This window comes from Protopterus annectens, chromosome 1.part0, assembly GCF_019279795.1.
Source record: "Protopterus annectens isolate FY-2018-M chromosome 1.part0, PAN1.0, whole genome shotgun sequence".
In the NCBI taxonomy this organism is placed as follows: Eukaryota; Metazoa; Chordata; order Ceratodontiformes; family Protopteridae; genus Protopterus; species Protopterus annectens.
In genome coordinates this window covers 39,123,967-39,144,453 of record NC_056725.1, presented here as the reverse complement: position 1 = coordinate 39,144,453, position 20,487 = coordinate 39,123,967, and the positions used below count along the sequence as shown (strand labels likewise).

The 20,487-nt window shown below is 39.7% G+C and overlaps 1 protein-coding gene across 1 annotated transcript in view; it reads left to right on the top strand.

The window, feature by feature from the left end:
- PRKD2 (protein kinase D2) overlaps positions 1 to 20,487 on the top strand; it is a 3,293,129-nt gene that overhangs the window by 2,107,677 nt on the left and 1,164,965 nt on the right. The window contains exon 11 of the mRNA XM_044081637.1: positions 14,337 to 14,389. Coding sequence (XP_043937572.1) covers positions 14,337 to 14,389 — 53 coding nt within the window. The remainder of the gene's footprint in view (positions 1 to 14,336; positions 14,390 to 20,487) is intronic.

Genomic DNA, 20,487 nt, shown 5'->3' with positions numbered 1-20,487 from the left:
GTTTGTTTGGGAATACATTGCCCCTTGTTCTTACCCATCTGTGATATCTTTTTATATAATGTTCTTGACATAATGGTTAAGGTGTTTACCTTACAAACACAAGGTGCAGGGTTTGATTCTCACATGGGGCAATTGGCTAGGCTTAAAATGGCCCACAAGGGCAGTTAGTCTAGTACTTATCTATGAATCTATATCTTTTTCATGCTAATTTTATTAACAGTTATTTTAGGCGATGCATTGTTCTTACCAGTCTTTTACATGCTTGAAGAAATGGAGAAATTAAATGAATGCAGGTGTTTTTTTTAATTTGTTACAGCAATTTTAGGTATTGATTACAGAGTGTGATCGGCTTTGCCTTTTTCTGAAAACAGTCTGTGAGATGCATGATCTACAGAGCAGTTTAGGAAGCTTGTGAATATGAAAGTTGTGCTTTTACTATTTTATCTTCCAAATTCCATTAGTGTATGTTTTTGAGAAAATAAATTCATATGATGATAGTAAATGTAGGGCATGTAGAGGTCATGGTAATAATGGTAAAAGTGCAACAAATGTTATTGTTAAGGCTATTTCTTCCCACTGCAAGATAACACATGAAAAGCAGTAGTTGTGTGTCACCGATCTGAAGGCACGCAACTATTTGCAGAGTCGGATGTCAAAGGATCATTAGGCAAAAGGACATAAAGCGATGAAGACATCTTGAAAAAAATGTGTTATTTGGTGCTCTAATAGAATTTTGAATGTAAAATAATAAAAGGACAAGCAGATAAAGGTATATTGAGGATTGCATATTTGTTATAGTGGTGATGAGAGGGAAGAATTAATTATAAGAGGTAATGGTGTTTAATGTTCTTGATAGTTTTAGGTCACCAGCTTACTGTATTTGACATGATTATAAAATTTGTTATAAACAAATAGCATCATCCTCACTGAAAGAAGAGTGATACTGCTTTCTCTGAGTTTGTGAATGGAGAGATGAAAAGTCAGCAAACAGGAGAGTAGTAGTGCTGAAGCTGAATTCATCCTCCAGTCTTGGTGAGTACCTTCACGAGGTGGACCCTATTTTTCAAAAAATCTCACTAAGGCAACACTGATATATACACTGTATTTACATAGCATATGTCATGAACAGAAGTAGGTCAGAAATTAAAAAAGATAGCTGGGTGCACAAGACCCAGAGTAAAAACGTGCCCAATCCTGGTAGAAGGAAGAAGCAGTCCGCAAAAATCACAAAAACTGATAAGCCAAAGAGCAGCCATAAAGACGATGAGTGGACTATTGAGGATAAGAAAGAAATTATGTATTCTTACTATTATGCAAAAAGCCCAGAATATCCAGACACATGATATACAAAAAGACTGAGAGAAATTAGAGGGAAGAAAAATACTTCTCCAAGAAGTTTCAAATAAAAATCTGTGGTCATTAATACAACAGATTTGTTAAAAACAGTATATAGACCAAGAAACTTTGATGTGTTTAGAAAAAGATGCATCTGAGGAAGTACAAAAATATAAACAACAAAACCTAGATATTTTTGAAAAGTATAAAAAAAGAAATATGGACATGGGAAAGGAAGAGAAATTTGATATGGTGCAATATTTATGTAAAGGCGAAACTCAAATTAATCAACATAAAGAGGGCAGCCCCAAAGAAATTTGAAGAGAAAAACAAGCTAAGGCATCCAGACATGGAAAATTTCACAATAAAAAATATATCACTAAGACAGAATGTAGAAAAGAAGATTAGTAAATTAGAGTTTAAAAAGTTGAAGTTATGGAGTGCCTACAAAGCGAGGGATTTGATGTAGAAGGTCTAACACAGGTTACATAGCAACATAATGGGACATGTCCCCAAACTAAGGAGAAACAGGTAGATCAAGAGACATCTGAAGAAAACATATGGACATGGGAAAGAGATTTAATATGCTGTAATATTTATGCAAAGGAGAAAGCAAAACTAAGCAATACAAAAGAGCAGCACCAAAGATACATGAAGAGAAATACAGGCAAAGGAATCCAGACATGGAAAACTTTACAATGTAAAAAATAAGAAGACAGAGGAAAAGTAGAAAAAGGAAATTAGTAATGGAGATGTTAAAGAAAAAGAAACTGAGGTTATGGAGTACCTCCAAACTGAAGGATTCAATGTAGAAAATCTAATTCAGAAAGCACCACAACAGGAATAGAGGAATGGACCTGCAAATTAAGTGGAACGGGAAGCATAGGTGTCATATGAAGATATTTTGGAGCTTTCCACAGGAAACCAGTATAAATGTTCACTTGAAGCTGGACAGCAATGGAAAGATCAGGAAACTGTGGAAACTCTGCCACAGTTAATGTTAAGGAGTGTTAGGCCAGTGAGTTCCCATATGACAGACCAATGGATGGCACTGGATGAAATTGAAGAGAATGTGCTACAGGAAGATGGACTAGAATTTTCTGTAGAATGCCCGCAGAAAATGGAAATCAAAAAATGTGCCCTCAGTTTAGACGAAAACGAGCTAAGAGAAGAGTTGTTTGACTTAATAGAGATAGACATAAGAGCAATGAAAGAAATAGACTGCAGAAGGTCAATAAAACCCAAAAAGTCAGAAGTTTGATAAAACAAATGAACACAGTAATTAGAACTGTCCATAGAGATCCATACGATATGACAGAACTAAACAAGATATATTACTGTGCAGCTAAATTAATAACTGATGAGTTCTAACACAAGAACACAGGGTAGTAAGGGAGAGGAAGGGGAGAAATCGAATACCGTCATGGAAGTATTGAATAGAGAAAACTATAAAGCAACTAAGACAAGAAATGTCACTGTTAGAAGAGGGAACAGATCAATAAAATACTTAGAAAGAAGTGATAAAAGCAACGCACGGTATTAGAACAGATCGGGATCCGTCATGCACTGTCGCAAATAAATTAACAAATCTCAGCACAGGCAGAAAAACTTAGGTAAAAGGAATTGAAAGATCACCAAAAAAAAGAAGAAATAGATACATTTTGGATAAATATCTATGAAGATGCTGTGGAACATAACAAAGATGCTAAATGGATAGAAGTAGTAAAAGAAAGAATCAGAAGTTTAAAGCTACAAGATATGAAATGTGGGAGGAAGTGCAACAGCCAGAGAGATTGAAACAAAGGTAAGAAAAGCCACTAATTTTTAAAACCCCAGGCCCAGATGCAGTACCTAACTTCTGATTAAAAGTATTAACATCTTTGCATGAAGATTTAGCCATGAATAAGAACTATTTCTATGTGCACCCCGAACAGACACCAACCTGCTAACAAAAGGAAAAACAATGCTCCTGCTTGAGTGAACCTGCAAGCTACCCTAAAAATGATAGACCAGTAACATGCTTTCTGACACCGTATAAACTATACACTGAAATTGATGCCAACAGAGTTTATAGTCATTTACAAAAAAAAAAAAAAAAACTCAATTATGACAGTAGAACAATAGGGCAATAAAAAAGTCATATGGAACAAAGGATCATTTGTTGTTAAATAAAGTCATAGTGGAGAACTGTAAAAAGGGGAAGAATCTGAGTATGGCATGGATTGACTACAAAAAATGTTTGATAGTATCCCAGATTTATGGGTAAAAGAGTGCTTAAAAATCTATAAGATGCACCCTACACAGACCAACTACATTACAGTGACCATGAAACAGTGGCAGACCACTTTGCAGTTTAGCCATAATAGAGGGAAATAATTATTCCAGGAATAAAAATTCAAAGGGGGATATTCCAGAGTGACTCTCTGTCATTGTCGCTATTCTACCTTGCCCTTAACCTTTTAAGCTGTCTACTTAACCGCTTAGGCCATGGCTATAATTTGGCTGCTAGAAAACAACAAAAGTGTAAAGATTTCTCATCTTCTCTTTGTCGATGATTTAAAACTGTATAGCTCATCAGATGAGGAACTGAAAGCACAAATGCAAGTTATCAAAACTTTTTCAGATATAAGAATGTCGTTTGTCTTAACTCCTTACAGCCGAGTGACGTCTCCAGGCATTTCTGCAGTTACCGTCTACTGCGCCTCTAGACGTCAAATATTGCCTGTTCATATTTGCATTAATAATTCCAAAACCATGCTACATACAAGTTATCAGAATATTTTATCTTGAAGCATACATGATGGCAAACACAACTGTACTGCTATATGACCTCTGTCAATGACTGCTAGAACTCTAAGGTAATAACGTCATTTTTAATGCCTGAAGCCACACCCACTAGGAGTTAAAGGTACACACTCCAAAGGGCTGTACTGGAGGAAATGAGTTAATAAATACGCAAAAGCAACCTTTAAAGCAGGAAAACTGCAGCACCAAGAAAACATCAAAATGGGACAAGAATGGGATATAAAAGAACTTGAGCAAGAGGGAGTGTATACATATTTGGGAATTGATGAAGGATCAACTATAAAACATGAACAAATGCAAATAAAACTTAGTAAGGAATACTTTAGAAGACTTAAATTAATCCTGAAAACAGCACTGACATCTAGGAACAAAATCCAAGCTATAAACCAATTTGCTGTTCCTGTCCTAACTTACAGTTTTGGAGTGATTGACTGGCCCCAAAATGTGTTGGATAGGTTAGATAAGAAAACAGGAAAGATGCTTCTTGCTCACCAAATGATTTATAAAAAATCACTGTTTGCCAAGGTTATATATTCCCTGTTCTGAAAGAGGGATGAGCCTCCTTGAAATTAATTACATGTATAGATCTGCAATTGTGGGACTCCACACATATCTGCTGATCTCACAAGACCGAAATGCAGTAAATATTTTGAAACATGAGGAGAATAAATCTAAAATGACTTCTCTGCTTAAGCTAGCAGAAGCATATCAGTGTCAAGCAGGAATGGAAATCAAACCACAAGTAGATAAAAATTTGGCAGAAACTGAATGTGCCAAAAAGAAAATAAAAGAAAGAATATAAGGTGAAGGACCAGATGAGAAGGCAAGAAATGTGGAAAATGTATAAATATAGTTGCAAGTATAGAAAACTTCTGGAAGAACCTCATGTTGATCAGGAACGAATGCAGGAATAGTTAAGGAGAGGTGAATTCAAATGAAGAGATGAAAGGTTAATATTGGCGGCACAAGATAGTGGGCTATGTACACATTGGTTTACAAAGTCCATTGAACATGTGAGAGAAACAGACAAATGTTGGTTTTGTAAAACAGAATTGGAAACAGTTGCGCACCTCGTTGCTGGTTGCAACATACTAATAGCAGAAGGACTGTACACTGAAAGGCTTAATAATGTGGCAAGCCTGTTGCACTGGGTGTTGTGCAAACATTGTGGTATTGAAGTGGCTGAAAAACACTGGAAACGGCCACAAAGCATCGTTGAAAATTTTACATCACATGGGATCATCCATTACCAAAAGATAGATGCTGGAAAACTGGATATAGTAGTCCAAGAAAAGAAGACAAAAGTAGCATTGATCATTGAAATCACCACACCCAGTGACTACAGTGTCTTGTGTATAGAGAAGCAAAAAGTCATAAAATATCAGGATTTGCAGGCAGAAATGAGAGCAATGTGGAAATAAGATACCCAGACAGTTCTAATAGTGGTAGGAACAATGGGTTTTATGAAAAATAATCTACAGTCATAGTTAGATATGTTACCAATACATGTAACTCGATACAAATTGCAGAAGGAGTCATTACTGGGCACATTGCAGGTGCTGCCAAGAGCACTTCTGGCTGACATCAAAGATTAAAACAAAACTAATTTCATGAACTTTAAACGTACATTGACTTAGGAATGGAGTCCATTCCCATCATGGTATTAGGAAACCCAAAAAATATGGAGAAATTAAAAAAAGGAGAAAGAGTAGTACTGGTTTCTGCGAGTCTTTGTTGCATTAGTACCGACCTGACATCTGAAGCCATTCCTTGTAAGAAAACATGCCACAGAGACTTTTCCAAGTTGTCAGTGACAATGGTCACTGAGATCCACTCTTCCAAAGAAAGTATTCAGGAAGAGTATGGCAAATCTATTTGTTGTGGGAGAAGCAGAAGGGGACTTTTAAGGAGAAACTAGAGGATGCAGGTAGTATATTAAGTAAGAGGACTAGTAAGTTGTTCATTAGGATTCAATATCTGCAGATGTTCTTCATCTCACATTGCTGCAGTCCTTACATATGGGGTAGTCCGCTGTCCTCGGTCGGCCCGAATACCAAAGTATTAGGCTGACGTCGGTCATGGGCGCTCAGATCTGACATCAGAGCGTCAGGGTATAAAAGCGCATGACCGACGTCATATCCTCAGTCTTTTTTGCCGCATGGTCCGATGCAGAAGCAGCGTTGCAAGTGCCGTTCGGCGTTCTGAAATTTTCGTATTCTGAGTTTCAGACCGAAACCAAGTTGGGCTAAGTACCCGTTGGGGAATATTTTGTTTTTCTTGCCTCAGTTAATTCGGATGTCAGAAAAAGTGAATAATTGTATTTCTTGTGGGAAACAGATACCGCATAGGGATTATCACTCTCTTTGCATTCCTTGTTTGGGACCGGACCACGACGTAGTCGGGTGTCAGTTTTGTGCTAGGTTTAATAAGTGCACTATAAAAAGAAGGTTAGATTGTGCTAGGTTAGTCTTTGGTAAGCGGTGTAATTATAATATGCCGTCGGATCCTCCGACGTCCGCTTCCACAAAGAAGCGCAAAGACAAATCCTTGAAACCTAGACAGGTTGATTCGTCCGTTTCGGACGCCGGTCCTGCAGAAGCTACAGTGGAGCAGGTGGATCCGGCTGAAGTTTCTGTTGAGTCTCAGGGGGAAACTTTGATTTTGCAGGATGTGGCCTCACAGGAGTCAGGTCAAGCTGAAGGGGCCTCTCAGGTTACTGTTCTCCCTTCTATGCCTAAGGTGATTAGGCCTTCTGCTACTATTTCTAAGGCTTCTTCTAAGGGCAGGTCTGTTTTGCCTTCCTCTGGTGTCCCTCCAGGTACTTCAGGGTCTGTGCCTAAAAAGCACATGCTTAAAATGGCAGAAGATTTGATTACTTTAATTAGAGGTTCTATGCCCCCTCCTGATAAGAGGCCCAGGGTGGAGCCAGAGTTGGAAAGTTTGGATCAGGCCTCAGATGACTCAGAGTCTTCTGCTGAAGATATTCTAGATTTTCCCCCTTATTCGGATTCTGATGCAGAGGATTCCACTCCTTCTGCTTCTCCTCCAGAGGATTTTTCATTTTCGGAAACTCTGCATTCCATGAGGGAGCATTTTAAGTGGGAAGGACAGGATTTCTCTGACTCACGGAAGAGGCTTAGGGAATTCTTGTTTTTACCACAGCATAGACCCTTGGCTATACCTCCTGTTTTGGATGTTGTTCAAGATGTTTTCTCGGAGGCTTCCCTTAATCCAGATTCTTTGCCTCCTGCGCCAGTTAAACCGGACAGGTATTACAGGGTGCCTGAGGCTCATAAATATCTGTATAAGAGTCCTAGGGCGGACCCAGAAACTATTAGTCAGGGGCCTAAGGGTGTTAGAGCCTCTGTTGTAAAGAATCCGGTTCCTTTAGATAAGGAAGCTAGAGCTTTGGATAGATGGGGTAAGAAGGTGTATACCTCTTCTACTTTAGCAATGAGGGCTTTAAATTGCCAGTTTCATATGTTGAAATATCAGAATTTCCCCCTTTCTCAGCTTAAATCTAAAGTGGATGCTTTGGCAGAGGGCATAGAGTGTAAAGAATTGCAGGATTTAGTACATGTCTCTGAACAGGTGGGTAAGCATTCTTTGCAGTGTGGTTTTGATGCTGTACAGGCCTCTTCTAGGGTGGCTGCCACTGGTTCAGTTCTTCGTAGGCACGCCTGGCTTAAGGATCAGAATTTGTCCAAGCATGTTAAAACTAGAATTCTGGACGCCCCTTTACAGTCTGAAGTTTTGTTTGGTCCCCCTGTGGAGTCGGTTTTGAAGAAAATGGAAGACAAGGCTAAGTCTATGCAGACTGTTAAAGATTTTTTGCAGGTGCAGCCTCCAAAGTTTAGTAGAAATTGGCCTACTAAGGGGTGGACCTACCCTTCTTCTGATTCTCAGTCTAGGGGTAGATCTAGACGTGGCAGGGGCAGAGCTCACAGTACATTCAGGCCTAGAACTTGGAGTTCGCCTGCACAATCTGCAGGTGAGGGCAGGGGCCAGTCCTTTCGTAAACAGGCCCAATGACCTGCATTTTCAGCTGCCAGATTCTTCTTGCCTGGCAGCTCCTTTGGGAGGAAAGTTAGCACTCTTCAAGCAAAACTGGCTTTTAGTCACCCAGGACAAATGGGTATTGGACATTATAAATCGAGGCTACAAGTTCTATTTCCATACATTGCCTCCTTTCAAAGGCATGCCAGACGTTCCTCCTCGGCAAAGGATAGAGGCTCATAAGCAGATTTCTTTACTTCTTCAAATAGGAGCTATACAGCCAGTTCCTCTGTCAGAAGTGGGACTAGGATTTTATTCTCGCCTGTTTCTAGTACCAAAGAAAGGGAACATGTGGAGACCAATTTTGGATTTATCTATCCTCAACACTTATCTGGACATTCCAAAGTTCAAAATGCTGACGTCACAACAGCTTTTACCTCTGTTGGGAAAAGATCACTGGATGGTAACTCTGGATCTCAAAGAGGCTTATCTTCATGTTCCTATCAGGCCCAGTTGCAGGAGGTACCTGCGTTTTCGGGCTGGAAATTTACATTATCAGTTCTCTGCATTGCCCTTTGGCTTATCTACTGCGCCCAGAGTGTTCACAAAGGTTCTGGCTCCAGTGATAGCCTTTATCAGGTTAAGAGGAATACAGATTTATCCTTATTTGGACGATTGCCTGATTATTGCACAACACAAAGACGAACTTCTTCATCATCTACAGTATGTGATGGTAGTGTTAAGATGCCTAGGGTATTCTGTGAACGAAACAAAGTCCAGTCTAGTACCCTCTCAGGACATGTGCTTTCTGGGTGTGAGACTGAATACAGCTTCCCAGATGGTCTTTTTGACCCCGGACAAACAAAGAAGCCTTTCTCTTTATTTCCATCAAATGTCTCTACAGTCCAGGCTGACTGCAAGGACAGTCCTTCAAGCCTTGGGGTTCATGGCATCTTGTATTCTGGTGCTTCCCAATGCCAAACTGCATATGAGGAAGCTTCAATGGTATCTCAAAAATGTATGGACACAACACTGCCAAGATCTAGACACTGTCATTCTGATAATACCTTGCATTCAGAAAGAATTTTTGTGGTGGGCTCAGGAATGTCACCTAAACAAGGGACTCTCTGTGACCCGACCAGAGGCGAGTCAGATTCTAATGACAGATGCCTCGGACAAGGCTTGGGGAGCACACCTCAATGGAAAATGGGTGCAAGACACGTGGCCTGTCAGACTTCAACATTTGCATATCAACTTGAAGGAGATGTTAGCAGTCCAATTTGCATTGATGGCTTTCAAGGATTTACTTCACCCAGGACAGGTGTTGATTCAAACAGACAACACTACTGTCATGTGGTACATCAACAAGCAAGGGGGAACCCATCCGTACCCTCTTTGCAGGCAAGCGATGATTTTGTGGGAGACTGCTCTCAGTTTACACCTCAATCTTCAGGCAAGGTTTCTACCTGGAGCACAGAACTCCTTAGCAGATGTGTTGAGCAGAAAAATTGTGGATCCTCACGAGTGGAAACTGGATCCTCATGTGTTTCAAAAGTTGACAGTGTTATGGGGGACTCCAGACATAGATCTGTTCGCTTCTCCACTAAATTACCAGTTGCCAAAGTTTTGCGCAAAAATGTTTCATCCCACAGCTTGGAAGGTGGATGCTCTATCATTCAGTTGGAGCAATCTTCATGTCTATGCCTTTCCACCTCTGCCTCTCATTCCCAAGGTACTCCTGAAGGCCAGAATAGACAAGCCATCCATGATTCTGATAGCGCCGGATTGGCCTCGACAGCACTGGTACCCACTACTGAGGAGTTTAGTATGGGAGCCTCCATGGCCTCTGCCTTTGATTCCGCATCTTTTGTCTCAGGAGGGCAATCACTTCCTCAATGTCAAGATTCAGTCTCTGCATCTCACAGCCTGGCATATTCTGTTTTAGACCCTGGAGGGTCTCAGCTTCCACAACAAGTTTTGAATGTTATTTTGGAGGCCAGAAGGCCTAGTACAAGGAAAGTTTACGCTGATAAATGGAGGAGATTTTTCTTTGGAGCAAAGCGAAGGACTTTGATGTTTCCAAGCCTGATTTAAGTGTTTCTCTTCAATATCTTACTGAGTTATTGGACAAGGGTTTGTCTTTCTCCTCGATAAAGGTTCATGCTGCAGCCATTTCTGCTCACTATGACTGTGACCCTCCTTTATTTTCCCAGCCTTTGTTTAAGCAATTTCTTAGAGGGCAAAGAACATAAGACCCCACGTAGAGCTCCTACTCCTGCTTGGGATCTCAATTTTGTGTTGGAAAAGCTTACTCTACAACCTTTTGAGCCTGCAGCTACTGCCGAGTTAAAGTATTTATCATGGAAGACTGCTTTTTGTTGGCCATTACCTCTGCAAGAAGGGTTTCTGAATTACAGGCCCTTATGGCAGTGGAACCTTTCCTGATTTTTCATAAGGATAGGGTATCTTTGCGTACTAATCCTTCCTTTATGCCTAAAGTGGTTTCTAGTGTGGCCTTGAACCAAACTATTCATTTGCCTACTTTTATGCAAACCCCAAAATAAAGGGAGAAGATTTTGCATACTTTGGATATTCACAGGCAGTTACGTTATTATTTGAGCAGAACCAAGGGGTTCAGGCAGTCTCAGCAGTTGTTTGTTTCTTTTGCTTTGGGTTCTCAGGGAAAACCTGTTTCAAAACAAACTATTTCTAAATGGATTGGGTTTTGTATTTCTTTCTGTTATTCCCATCATGGTAAGGAGGTTCCGGCTGGAATCAGGCCTCATTCCACTAGAGCTACTGCCACTTCTACTGCCTTTCTAAGGGGGGTAGCTACAAAAGATATTTTGGAAGCAGCCACTTGGAGTTCAGTACATACTTTTTCCAAGCATTACCACCTTCCTCTTTACTCTAAGTCTAGGGCTGGATTTGCCACTGCAATATTACAGGGCATTTTAGCAGCCCCTAATGCTTTATGATTTTGCCATCCTCCCTTTACCTCTGCTTTGGGATTCTACCCATATGTAAGGACTGCAGCAATGTGAGATGAAGAACATAGTACAGTTTTGTACCTACCATAAATGTAGATGTTCGAAGATCCACATTGCTGCAGTCCAAGTTACCCTCCCTCCTTCCCCTCTGTAGTTTGGCATGTTTATATGGTTTGGGTGATGGTTGTTGTTGGGCATGTTTTTGGGGGGTATCCTGTTTTTGGGCTGTGGCCTTTCTTGTTAGGGCCTTCTGACATCTGGGGCAAGAAAAGACTGAGGATATGACGTCGGTCATGCGCTTTTATACCCTGACGCTCTGATGTCAGATCTGAGCGCCCATGACCGACGTCAGCCTAATACTTTGGTATTCGGGCCGACCGAGGACAGCGGACTACCCCATATGTAAGGACTGCAGCAATGTGGATCTTCGAACATCTACATTTATGGTAGGTACAAAACTGTACTTTTGTGTGGGTTAAGCTGTCCTTTGACACGAAATAATTCCACTGAACAGAAAAAGGACGTGGAGCTAACTAAAAAGGAAAATGTAAATCCTCATGCTTATTGTGAAAGGGCAAAAGAGAGGCAACTAGAACAGTCAGCCTACTCTCATCTATCTACATTTGTGTCACTAACCTACCATAATTTGTCTGCACTCCAGTCACTAACCTACTGGCATTTATATGCAGTCCTGTCACTAACTTACTGACATGTCTGCGCTCCTCTCATTAACCTACTGTCATCTACCTGAACTACTGTCACTAACTTGCTGTCAATTTGTCTGCTTCCTGGCACTAATGTAATGCCATGTCTCTGCACTCCTGTCACTAGCCTACATTTGTCTAATCACACTGATTTCATGTACTGTTATACTGTGTGTGTACACTACAATACATCACCAAAGCTTCTCATATTGGAGTTCAGAACTGTGGATGTTCTTCATGTTTCACTGTTGCAGTCATTACACTTGGGTTATCCTGCTGGCAGGCTACCCTCAGTCGGCCTGAATTCCAAAGTCTAGGTTCGGTGTCGGTTGCTGTCACCTCTTCCCTGACGTCAGTGCGCCAGGGGTATAAAAGATGCAGCCGACACCGTTTTCTTCATTTTTTCTTGCCCCAGATGTCAGGTGCCCCCAAAAGGGAAGGCAAAAAATATGCCAATCAAACATGCATGTACCAAAATATATTATCCCTTCATCTACAAGCAAATACACCACATAGGTTGTATAGATTAGAGAAGTGCAGCTAAGTTCCAGCAAAAAGAGATGGGGGATGGTGGGTGGGTAACGTGGACTTTTTTTAGATTTATTAGACAGGTTGTTGAGCTATTCTATGAAACCTTTTAAACTGAAAAGCAAGCCAAAATGGCAGAAAGTAATAGATAAATAAGTAATGATTTGCAATCCAGAAAAATGCAAAACTTTCAAGACTTTCTTTCATTCTGTAGTAAATTTTGGTATTCTAAGGAGCAGAGTTAAATAAATGTACAAACAAAGCATTAAGACAGGATAAGCTGAGGATTCCAAAAAGGAAACTGTATCAAATTCGTATTTTGGTTTCAGTTATTCAGTAATAAATACAATCTCCTTGCAGGTAAGTGTATTCGTCCAGAGTACCAGTGAGCGATCCAGGTTCACTTGGCAGCCTGAACAGCTGGAAAAGCTGGATGGATCATTGACATGTACACATCAGGCAGACTGCGGTCTTCCTTAAGGAAAGGGTGGGAGGGAGGGGTGACGGATGCAGAAATGATTCCTGTGCTGTAAGCTCAGCATTCCATGTTAAGCATGTTAGCATGGGGTGGTGTATTTTTTGTAGTCTGGATACACATGTATCGTGCTCATTGTAGAATGTACTGAGGATGGCTGCCTAAAGAGCAATAGCTCTGTACTTACCTAGTGAAGTACTTCTCTTCTGTACTGCCTCAGAGACATAGACTAGAAGATGGTGCCCCTTGGAAATGACAGCCATTCCAAAGTACTAAAACACAGTAAAATTTTGTGTTGGGGGCTCTGGAAGACACAATAAATGAAAACAGGTATTTCAGTAGTACCATTAATTTTGACTACTTACTATGTTTTAATCCTTTTTGGGATCCCGAATGTCATTAACCCTATTCTTGCTTAAGTGCTTTTCATTTTCTTGGCTTTTAGAATTCTTAAAGCTACTGCAGTAGACATGAAATAATATAAATATATATATATATATATATATATATATATATATATATATGTATGTATATATATATATATATATATATATGTGTGTGTATGTGTATATATATATATATATATATATATATATATATATATATATATATGTATATATATATATATATATATATATATATGTGTGTGTGTGTGTGTATATATATATATATATATGGTTCCCTATGAAACCATCGGGTTACACTACATCGAAAATGAGAAGATCGGGACTTCCATATTGAAATTGCAAACCATCGAAAACGGAAATCGACTTCCAAAGCGTCGAAATGGAATGTCACAGCACTGGTGTATGTTTAACGCGACCCGGTAAGTGTGCGACAGTGACGGAGGTAGGAGTGGTCAGGTAAGTGAGTTAGGGTTAGGGTGCAGGTAGGTGAAGTGTGCGTTAGTGTCGGAGCTTGGGCTAGGGGTGGGTAAGTGAGTTAGGGTTAGGGTGCAGGTAGGTGAAGTGTGCGATAGTGTCGGAGCTTGGGCTAGGGGTGGGTAAGTGAGTTAGGGCTAGGGTGCAGGTAGGTGAAGTGTGCGATAGTGTCGGACCTTAGGGTTAGGGTTTGGGTCAGGGCTAGTGTGTATTCTATGTAGTGTAGTGTGTTGTTTACGTTCCGTGTGTCGGTGTTATGGTGTTCGGTGTTTTAAATGTCGACGATTTCTGTTTTCGCTGTTATGTACTTTCGATGGTCTAGTCTCGATGTAGTCATTCTCGATGTAGTGTAACTTCGATGGTTTCATAGGGAACCATATATATATATATATATATATATATATATATGTATTTTTTTTTCAGTGAAAAACACAATTTACTTATGTTTCATTTTTGTTCTGATCAAGGCTTTTATGACACCATTCCCAGTTTTTTTTTTAACAGTCTGCATGAGGGAGTACCTTCTTACTTTTGAAAAATCGTGCACTTCCTCTATGTTTGAGACTAGTCTGAGTCCTGTGAAATGTTTCTTAACAGTCACTTCTTTTTTGTTTCCCTGTAGGACAGGCCTCTCTTCGAATATCCCTTTCCAGCAATCAGATACAGGAGAATGTGGTAAGTGCATGCTACTGTCTGTCCTGGTTCTGATGTCTGCTTGCCACAGCCCAGGGCTGGGAGAAGTTAAGCTGTGTAATAGTTATAAAAGTGCTGGCATCACTTGTACTTAGGAGAATCAGCAGCATTTTAAGATCATTTTTCACGTTTCTCAAATTATTTAGTAAACTTGTTTTTGCTTGTCTAAACACTGAAAATTTTGTTCTGAACTCTGGACTTAGATACGCAAACAGAAACAGTTAAAGTGATGTTATCAACTAGTTATATACCCACTGATACAGAAGTCTGAAACCACTGCTTTTGATTGTGTGTATCAGCATGACATGATTGAGTAGTACCTGAAAGATAATTAATGGGTTAGGCTGCAAAGCAGGAAGCAAAATCTGTTGAAATTTGCAGTGTATACAGCTATCATCTTCATTATCATCTCCACAGGGATAGTGTCATGGACATCTGTAGTATGTTACATTTCATTCAGTCATTCATTTTTCCATATCTGCTTTTTTCTGTTAGTTTGAGGTGGAGCAGGAACTTCTCCCAGCCAGCAGCAGGTGTAAAAGACAGAACCAGACCTCAGTGAGATTCTCGTCTCTCACAGGATGCATGCACCCTGTGCGCACACACACACACACACACACACACACACACACACACACACACACACACACGCATGGGCAGTTTAAAGGGCATTTCACCTTTTGCTAGTTTTCGACTGTGAGATAATGGAGACATAAGCAAAAATCCAAAATGTTACAGTAAGAACATGCATGTTCCACAAAGAAGACAGTAGGATAGAAATGTGCAATGAAATTGCAATAGGTTTTGAGGCAGAGCCTAACAGATGTCATGGATGGATTGTTGCATTTTATTACCTTTGACAGAAGTTTTCCAGTTTTCTAATTATTGTAAAAATGCATCTCATGGATAATTGGACTTGCTCTTGCTCCAACCCTGGCTAAAATGTTATTTCTTCTCACTTAATCCTGACCGTGCACATGCATGCCTTTCTTTAACTCGTACTGATGCTATGCCCTCTCTCTCATTACTACATCATCTCCTCTGGCTGTTTTATTTCCATGCCTGTCTTTGTCTGCTTGTGGTCTGTAATTCTCAGTTCACTAAGTAAAGTGCATTCATTGTTATAGTTAAATTTTGCTGAATGTGTGTTGCTGATGTGTTTTGTATTTATAAACTGTTGAATTGTTCTACTTATTTTATGCTGTACAATTGTTTAAAATTGTATTGTAAAATTGTATTTATTGTTTTGTGTGAATTCATGTGGAGCTTTTCTTCCTAGGCCATCACTGAAGAAAAGTTTTTCCCAGTCCGATCATTCTAGTAAATAAATAAGTTATTATTGACTGCATAAGTGTATGAGGTAAAATCAGTGGTACTATTGACAAGTATGACATATTATGGACAATGTTATGTTGACATGAGTATTCACTTTAAAAGACATACGTTTTGACACATTTGCCTTCAAAAGACATGTAAATTTTGACATTTTTTCAGGTGCAGAAAAGTTTGTTGGTGAAATAGAAAAAAGAAGTAACATTTTGCCTTGGAAAGACTATTTTTTAGAAATTTAGCTTGCAGTTAAAAAGAAAACTGATGGTGCAATTTAGAATTTCAGAAATGAGGAATTTGAAATTAAAACTTTTTTTGACAAAATGTGATAAAAATGCATAACATAAAGAAAATGATTGAAAACAGAAATGGTTCAGACAGGGCTGGGAAGCTTGGGTTGCGCTGGATCTGCATGATGGAAAATTACAGCATATTTCTAATAGCAACTGTTAGATACTGGAACTATCCGTAGGCCTGGTTCTCTTTTGGGGATAAAAAGCATTAGTTCACGAATGTAGAGAAAGAAAATGTGAGCAATGTGGGGATGAAGGCCATACTGCTAGGTTCATAGGCTGGTACTAGGCTATCGGCCCTAGGGCCTATACAAGCCTAGCCATAACAATTCCCTGGCTATTTCTTCCCAGAATATTTACTTCCCTGGATCCCTGTCTAGCAGGGTGACTGACGTGATCCCCCGGGTGAATTTCCTTTCTCCCATCCAATCATCAAGGTTCCTTTTGAAGAGGGCCAAAGAGGCACTCTGCTTGACATGTATGGGCAGTCTATTCCAGAGTCTGGGGAGTCTCTGGGTCAGGAACCTATCCCTCCAGCATGTTTTGTTTATTGTGATAACAAGATTTAGATCGCTGGAGCATGTGGCTCTGAGGGATTGGGATTTTCTTTAAGTGTAGCATGTCCAACAGCTCTGGGTTTGACATGGCCTTGTATGTTAAGCAGAGATCGCCTCGGGGTAGACTATATGCGACTGAGTATAGCTGGAGTTTTTTAAGGCGGTCAGCACAGGGCATCTGCTTTACGCCTGTGATTCTTTTAGTGAGGTATTTCTGTGGCCTTTCCAGTTGTTGCAGATGTCTTGAGATGTTGCAGATGTCTTGAGAGGTAGATACCAAATGGGGCGTTGTATTCTATAATGGGTCTAATGAGGGATGAGTACAGTGGGACAATGACCTATAAAACATTTTTTTAGGAAATATAATGAGCCTGACCATTTTTGGCTTGAATGTCCTGCAATGGAAAAAGAAAGGGAACATGAAAAAGAAATTGAGAGGGGGAAGACAGGTTGTAGAAAACAATATTCAGGAAGAAATTGAAATGGCTGATACAAGTAAGGAAGAAAGGGACTGAAGTAAGATTCAGTGTGAAGAAAAAAACATTAAAGGGAAAGTAAGTGTGATGGGTTAGGAACTGGAGAGGAATATGGTGAGTCTGAAACAAGGGAAGGGCAAGAGCATAAAGAAGTCAAATCAGTTGGATGGAGGGATGAGAAGCAGAAAGGGAAAAAGAACAGGAGGAAAAAAATGCAAAAAAGGGAAAGGAATAGTGTATGTATTTTGGGACTACATGTGAGTAGTATAACAAATGAAGTGAGGGGGTTTGATGGTTACCGAATGGTGCAAGAAGAAAAAACTGGATTTATTATGTTTACTGGATACAAGATGTGTTACACAAGAAAAATGAGAAAAAAATTAAGTTGTGTTGGGGGAAAAGTTATATCATCAGTAGAATGTGAAACATGTTAGAGGGTATTAAAAGAAGATAGAAACAAATATTGGATTTAGCAACTGTAATACCAGAAAGGGTGATATGTGACTTGAAAGTAAACAGAATTTGTGTGAGGGTAATAATAATATATGCATATACAAACATGTTTGGAAAAAATGTTTGAAAACCTAACAAAAAAAACATAAGATAGTAAAGTTGTCAGTAAATTTGTCAGTAATAATGATTGGGGACTTTAACTGTAAGATAAGAAAAGGAAAAAAGTTGCAGGAAAGGATACCACTGGAAGAAGACAGAGAAAAGGCAAGTGTGTCATGCAGATGGAAGGGGTGTAGAAAGGACAGAGGCATGCAGAGGGACAAGGAGTACAAAGGAGGAAGGCATGCAGAGGGATGAGGACTAGAAAGAGAAGAAGTGTGTGAGATGCAAAGAGAAGGGGGAGGTAGGAATAATGAGAGGTAGTAAGTAACAGGGTGACAAGAAAAAAGATGAAATGGGGATAAATGGGTGTTTGAGAGAGCTGCAGAGTTCATGTAACGTGGCCTGAGTGTGTGTGTGCAGCTGCACCTTGCCTGGGTGAAGAGGTCTTCCATATGTGATGTATAATGTTTGTAAATGGGAACATGTTAATATGGTTTGTTTTCTTTTACATAAATGTATGCTTGCCAATGTCTTAAGTGATAACTCAGTAGAGATGTTTAAAAAAAAGAAGTGATATGGTATGGAAACAGTATGTCAAAACTTGAAGCTAGTAAAAATAGAGTAGATGTAAAAAAAAAAAAGAATATTTTTAAAACATAGATTATTTTATGTATTCAGGTGGCATGAAGGAAGTGGCAGATGGAATTGAATTTTCTGATTATAGAGCTGTATGGGCTGTTACTTGTTAATGAAGAAATCTTAAAAAGGGTGTGTGTGGCCAAAGATGGTTTGCAGTTAACAGAACTGTTTTTTTTCATTTTAAAATCTCTGACAGGATTTTTACTAAAAAAAAAACTCAAATACAATGTTTCAAAACTTGATGGATTTATAGCCATTTCACACTGAGCTAATCGAAGGAAGGACACTGAGCAAACTCGGAGCTATAATATATAACATTAAGTATCCTGTTTTTTGTTTATTTTGTTCTTTATTTCTTTGTTATTTATAGCACTTTGTGTACTGTGTATTTTTCTAGCTAGTTTCACTGTGTGTGAGGTATTAACTGGAAATTGTCCACTTTTATTAAGCATCTGTTGGGTTGTTTGTTTCTGATAACTTGTTGCAGTTAAACTCTTTTTTCTAGAGGCTCCTTTAGCTGTTTAAAACTTTCAGTTAAAGGCTCAATGCTGTTTTTCAGCTGTGAGAAACATATCTGCAGTTTGTTTCTAAGTAGTGGGGATATTTGTAGCATTTCCATATTTAAGCTTGTATTTGGGCCTAGTGTTTGTGGAGGCTGTGTGTCTGAGCACATATTCAGGGACATCTTGGTTTAGCCAAAGCCATTAGGCATTTCAGTGAGAGAGAATTGTTTGAGGTCATTGGCTGGCTGAGGTCACCTGGACTACAGCTTAGACTAAGCACTTCATTGGTTCTTTTGAGATTTCTTTCTTAAAAGCTGTCTCAGGTTTCAACTTTCTGTTAGCCAAGAAGTTCAGTTGTGAGTGTTCTGCCATTTTACACTGAGCTAATGGAAGGAAGGACACTGAGAAAACTTGGAGCTATAATATATAACATTAAGTATCCTGTTTTTTGTTAATTTTGTCCTTTATTTCTTTGTTATTTATAGCACTTTGTGTACTGTGTATTTTTCTAGCTAGTTTCACTGTGTGTGAGGTATTAACTGGAAATTGTCCACTTTTATTAAGCATCTGTTGGGTTGTTTGTTTCTGATAACTTGTTGCAGTTAAACTCTTTTTTCTAGAGGCTCCTTTAGCTGTTTAAAACTTTCATTTAAAGGCTCACTGCTGCTTTTCAGCTGTGAGAAACATTTCTGCAGTTTGTTTCCCACGCTCCCTCCCTGTTGGTATAGTGTTTTTATAGTTGGTGGCTTTGCAGTTGCCCGCCCCTAGTGTTAATTTGAGCTGGGACCCCCCAGTCTAGTGTCATTACCTCATTCTAGCCAGTACAGGGAGGACATTTGAGAAGGCTAATCGGCTTAGTTTCTGCTACTTCTTTCTCTCTTTCCACTAAAAAAAAAAAAAAAACTTTTTCTAAGCTTGTTTCCTGCCTTTCCTGTGGGTAGTCTAGCCTGGATATAGATTTGCTGTGCCCAGGACTATTTGTAGGCTTCTAGGGCCCAAGCCTTTCTGTGTTGGAGGGAAGCCTTCTAGCTTAATTTTGTTTCTTAGAACTAGCCAGTTTTTTTGTTTCAGCACTTGTTCAGAACTTATTGTAAGCACTAAATAAGCTACAAATTACTACAGCACTCAACTTTCCTCACTGTCTAGAGGAAAACAGTTTCTAGTACTTAACAAATAAGCACCTATCCAGGCATGTCTAAGGGTCAGCCCCCGGTGTTTTCTCCTGTCTACCTGATGAATCTGGGCATCTTGGGGCAATGCAGTAATTGCCTCATGTACACAGACAGCCCTCTCCTCCTACCACCCAACACTACAACCTGTGAGAGATGCACTTATATAGCCAAACTGGAAGCAAAGCTCTCTTCACCTAAGACTGGACTAGACAGTCAAGAGGAGAAGGTAAACACTTGCACCACACCACACTCAGCACATAGTCCCTCAAAACCTACACCACCAAAACACACACACACAGAAACACAAAACACACACCTACATTCGCGGAGGCTCTCAGTAAAAACCTGCCCAAGCAACAGGGACCTCCAAAGCAGAAACACAAGCAACCTCCACCCCCCCAACACAACCAAAATGACACATAGCCCACAAACTCAGTGTGCCACTCAACCACAGCCCATAAGGCATAACAACGTACCCAACACTCTAGTCATAGGTGACTCTATAGTCAGGCACACTGACGTTCCACTCACCAGGCTAAACAAGGAGAAAGTTACT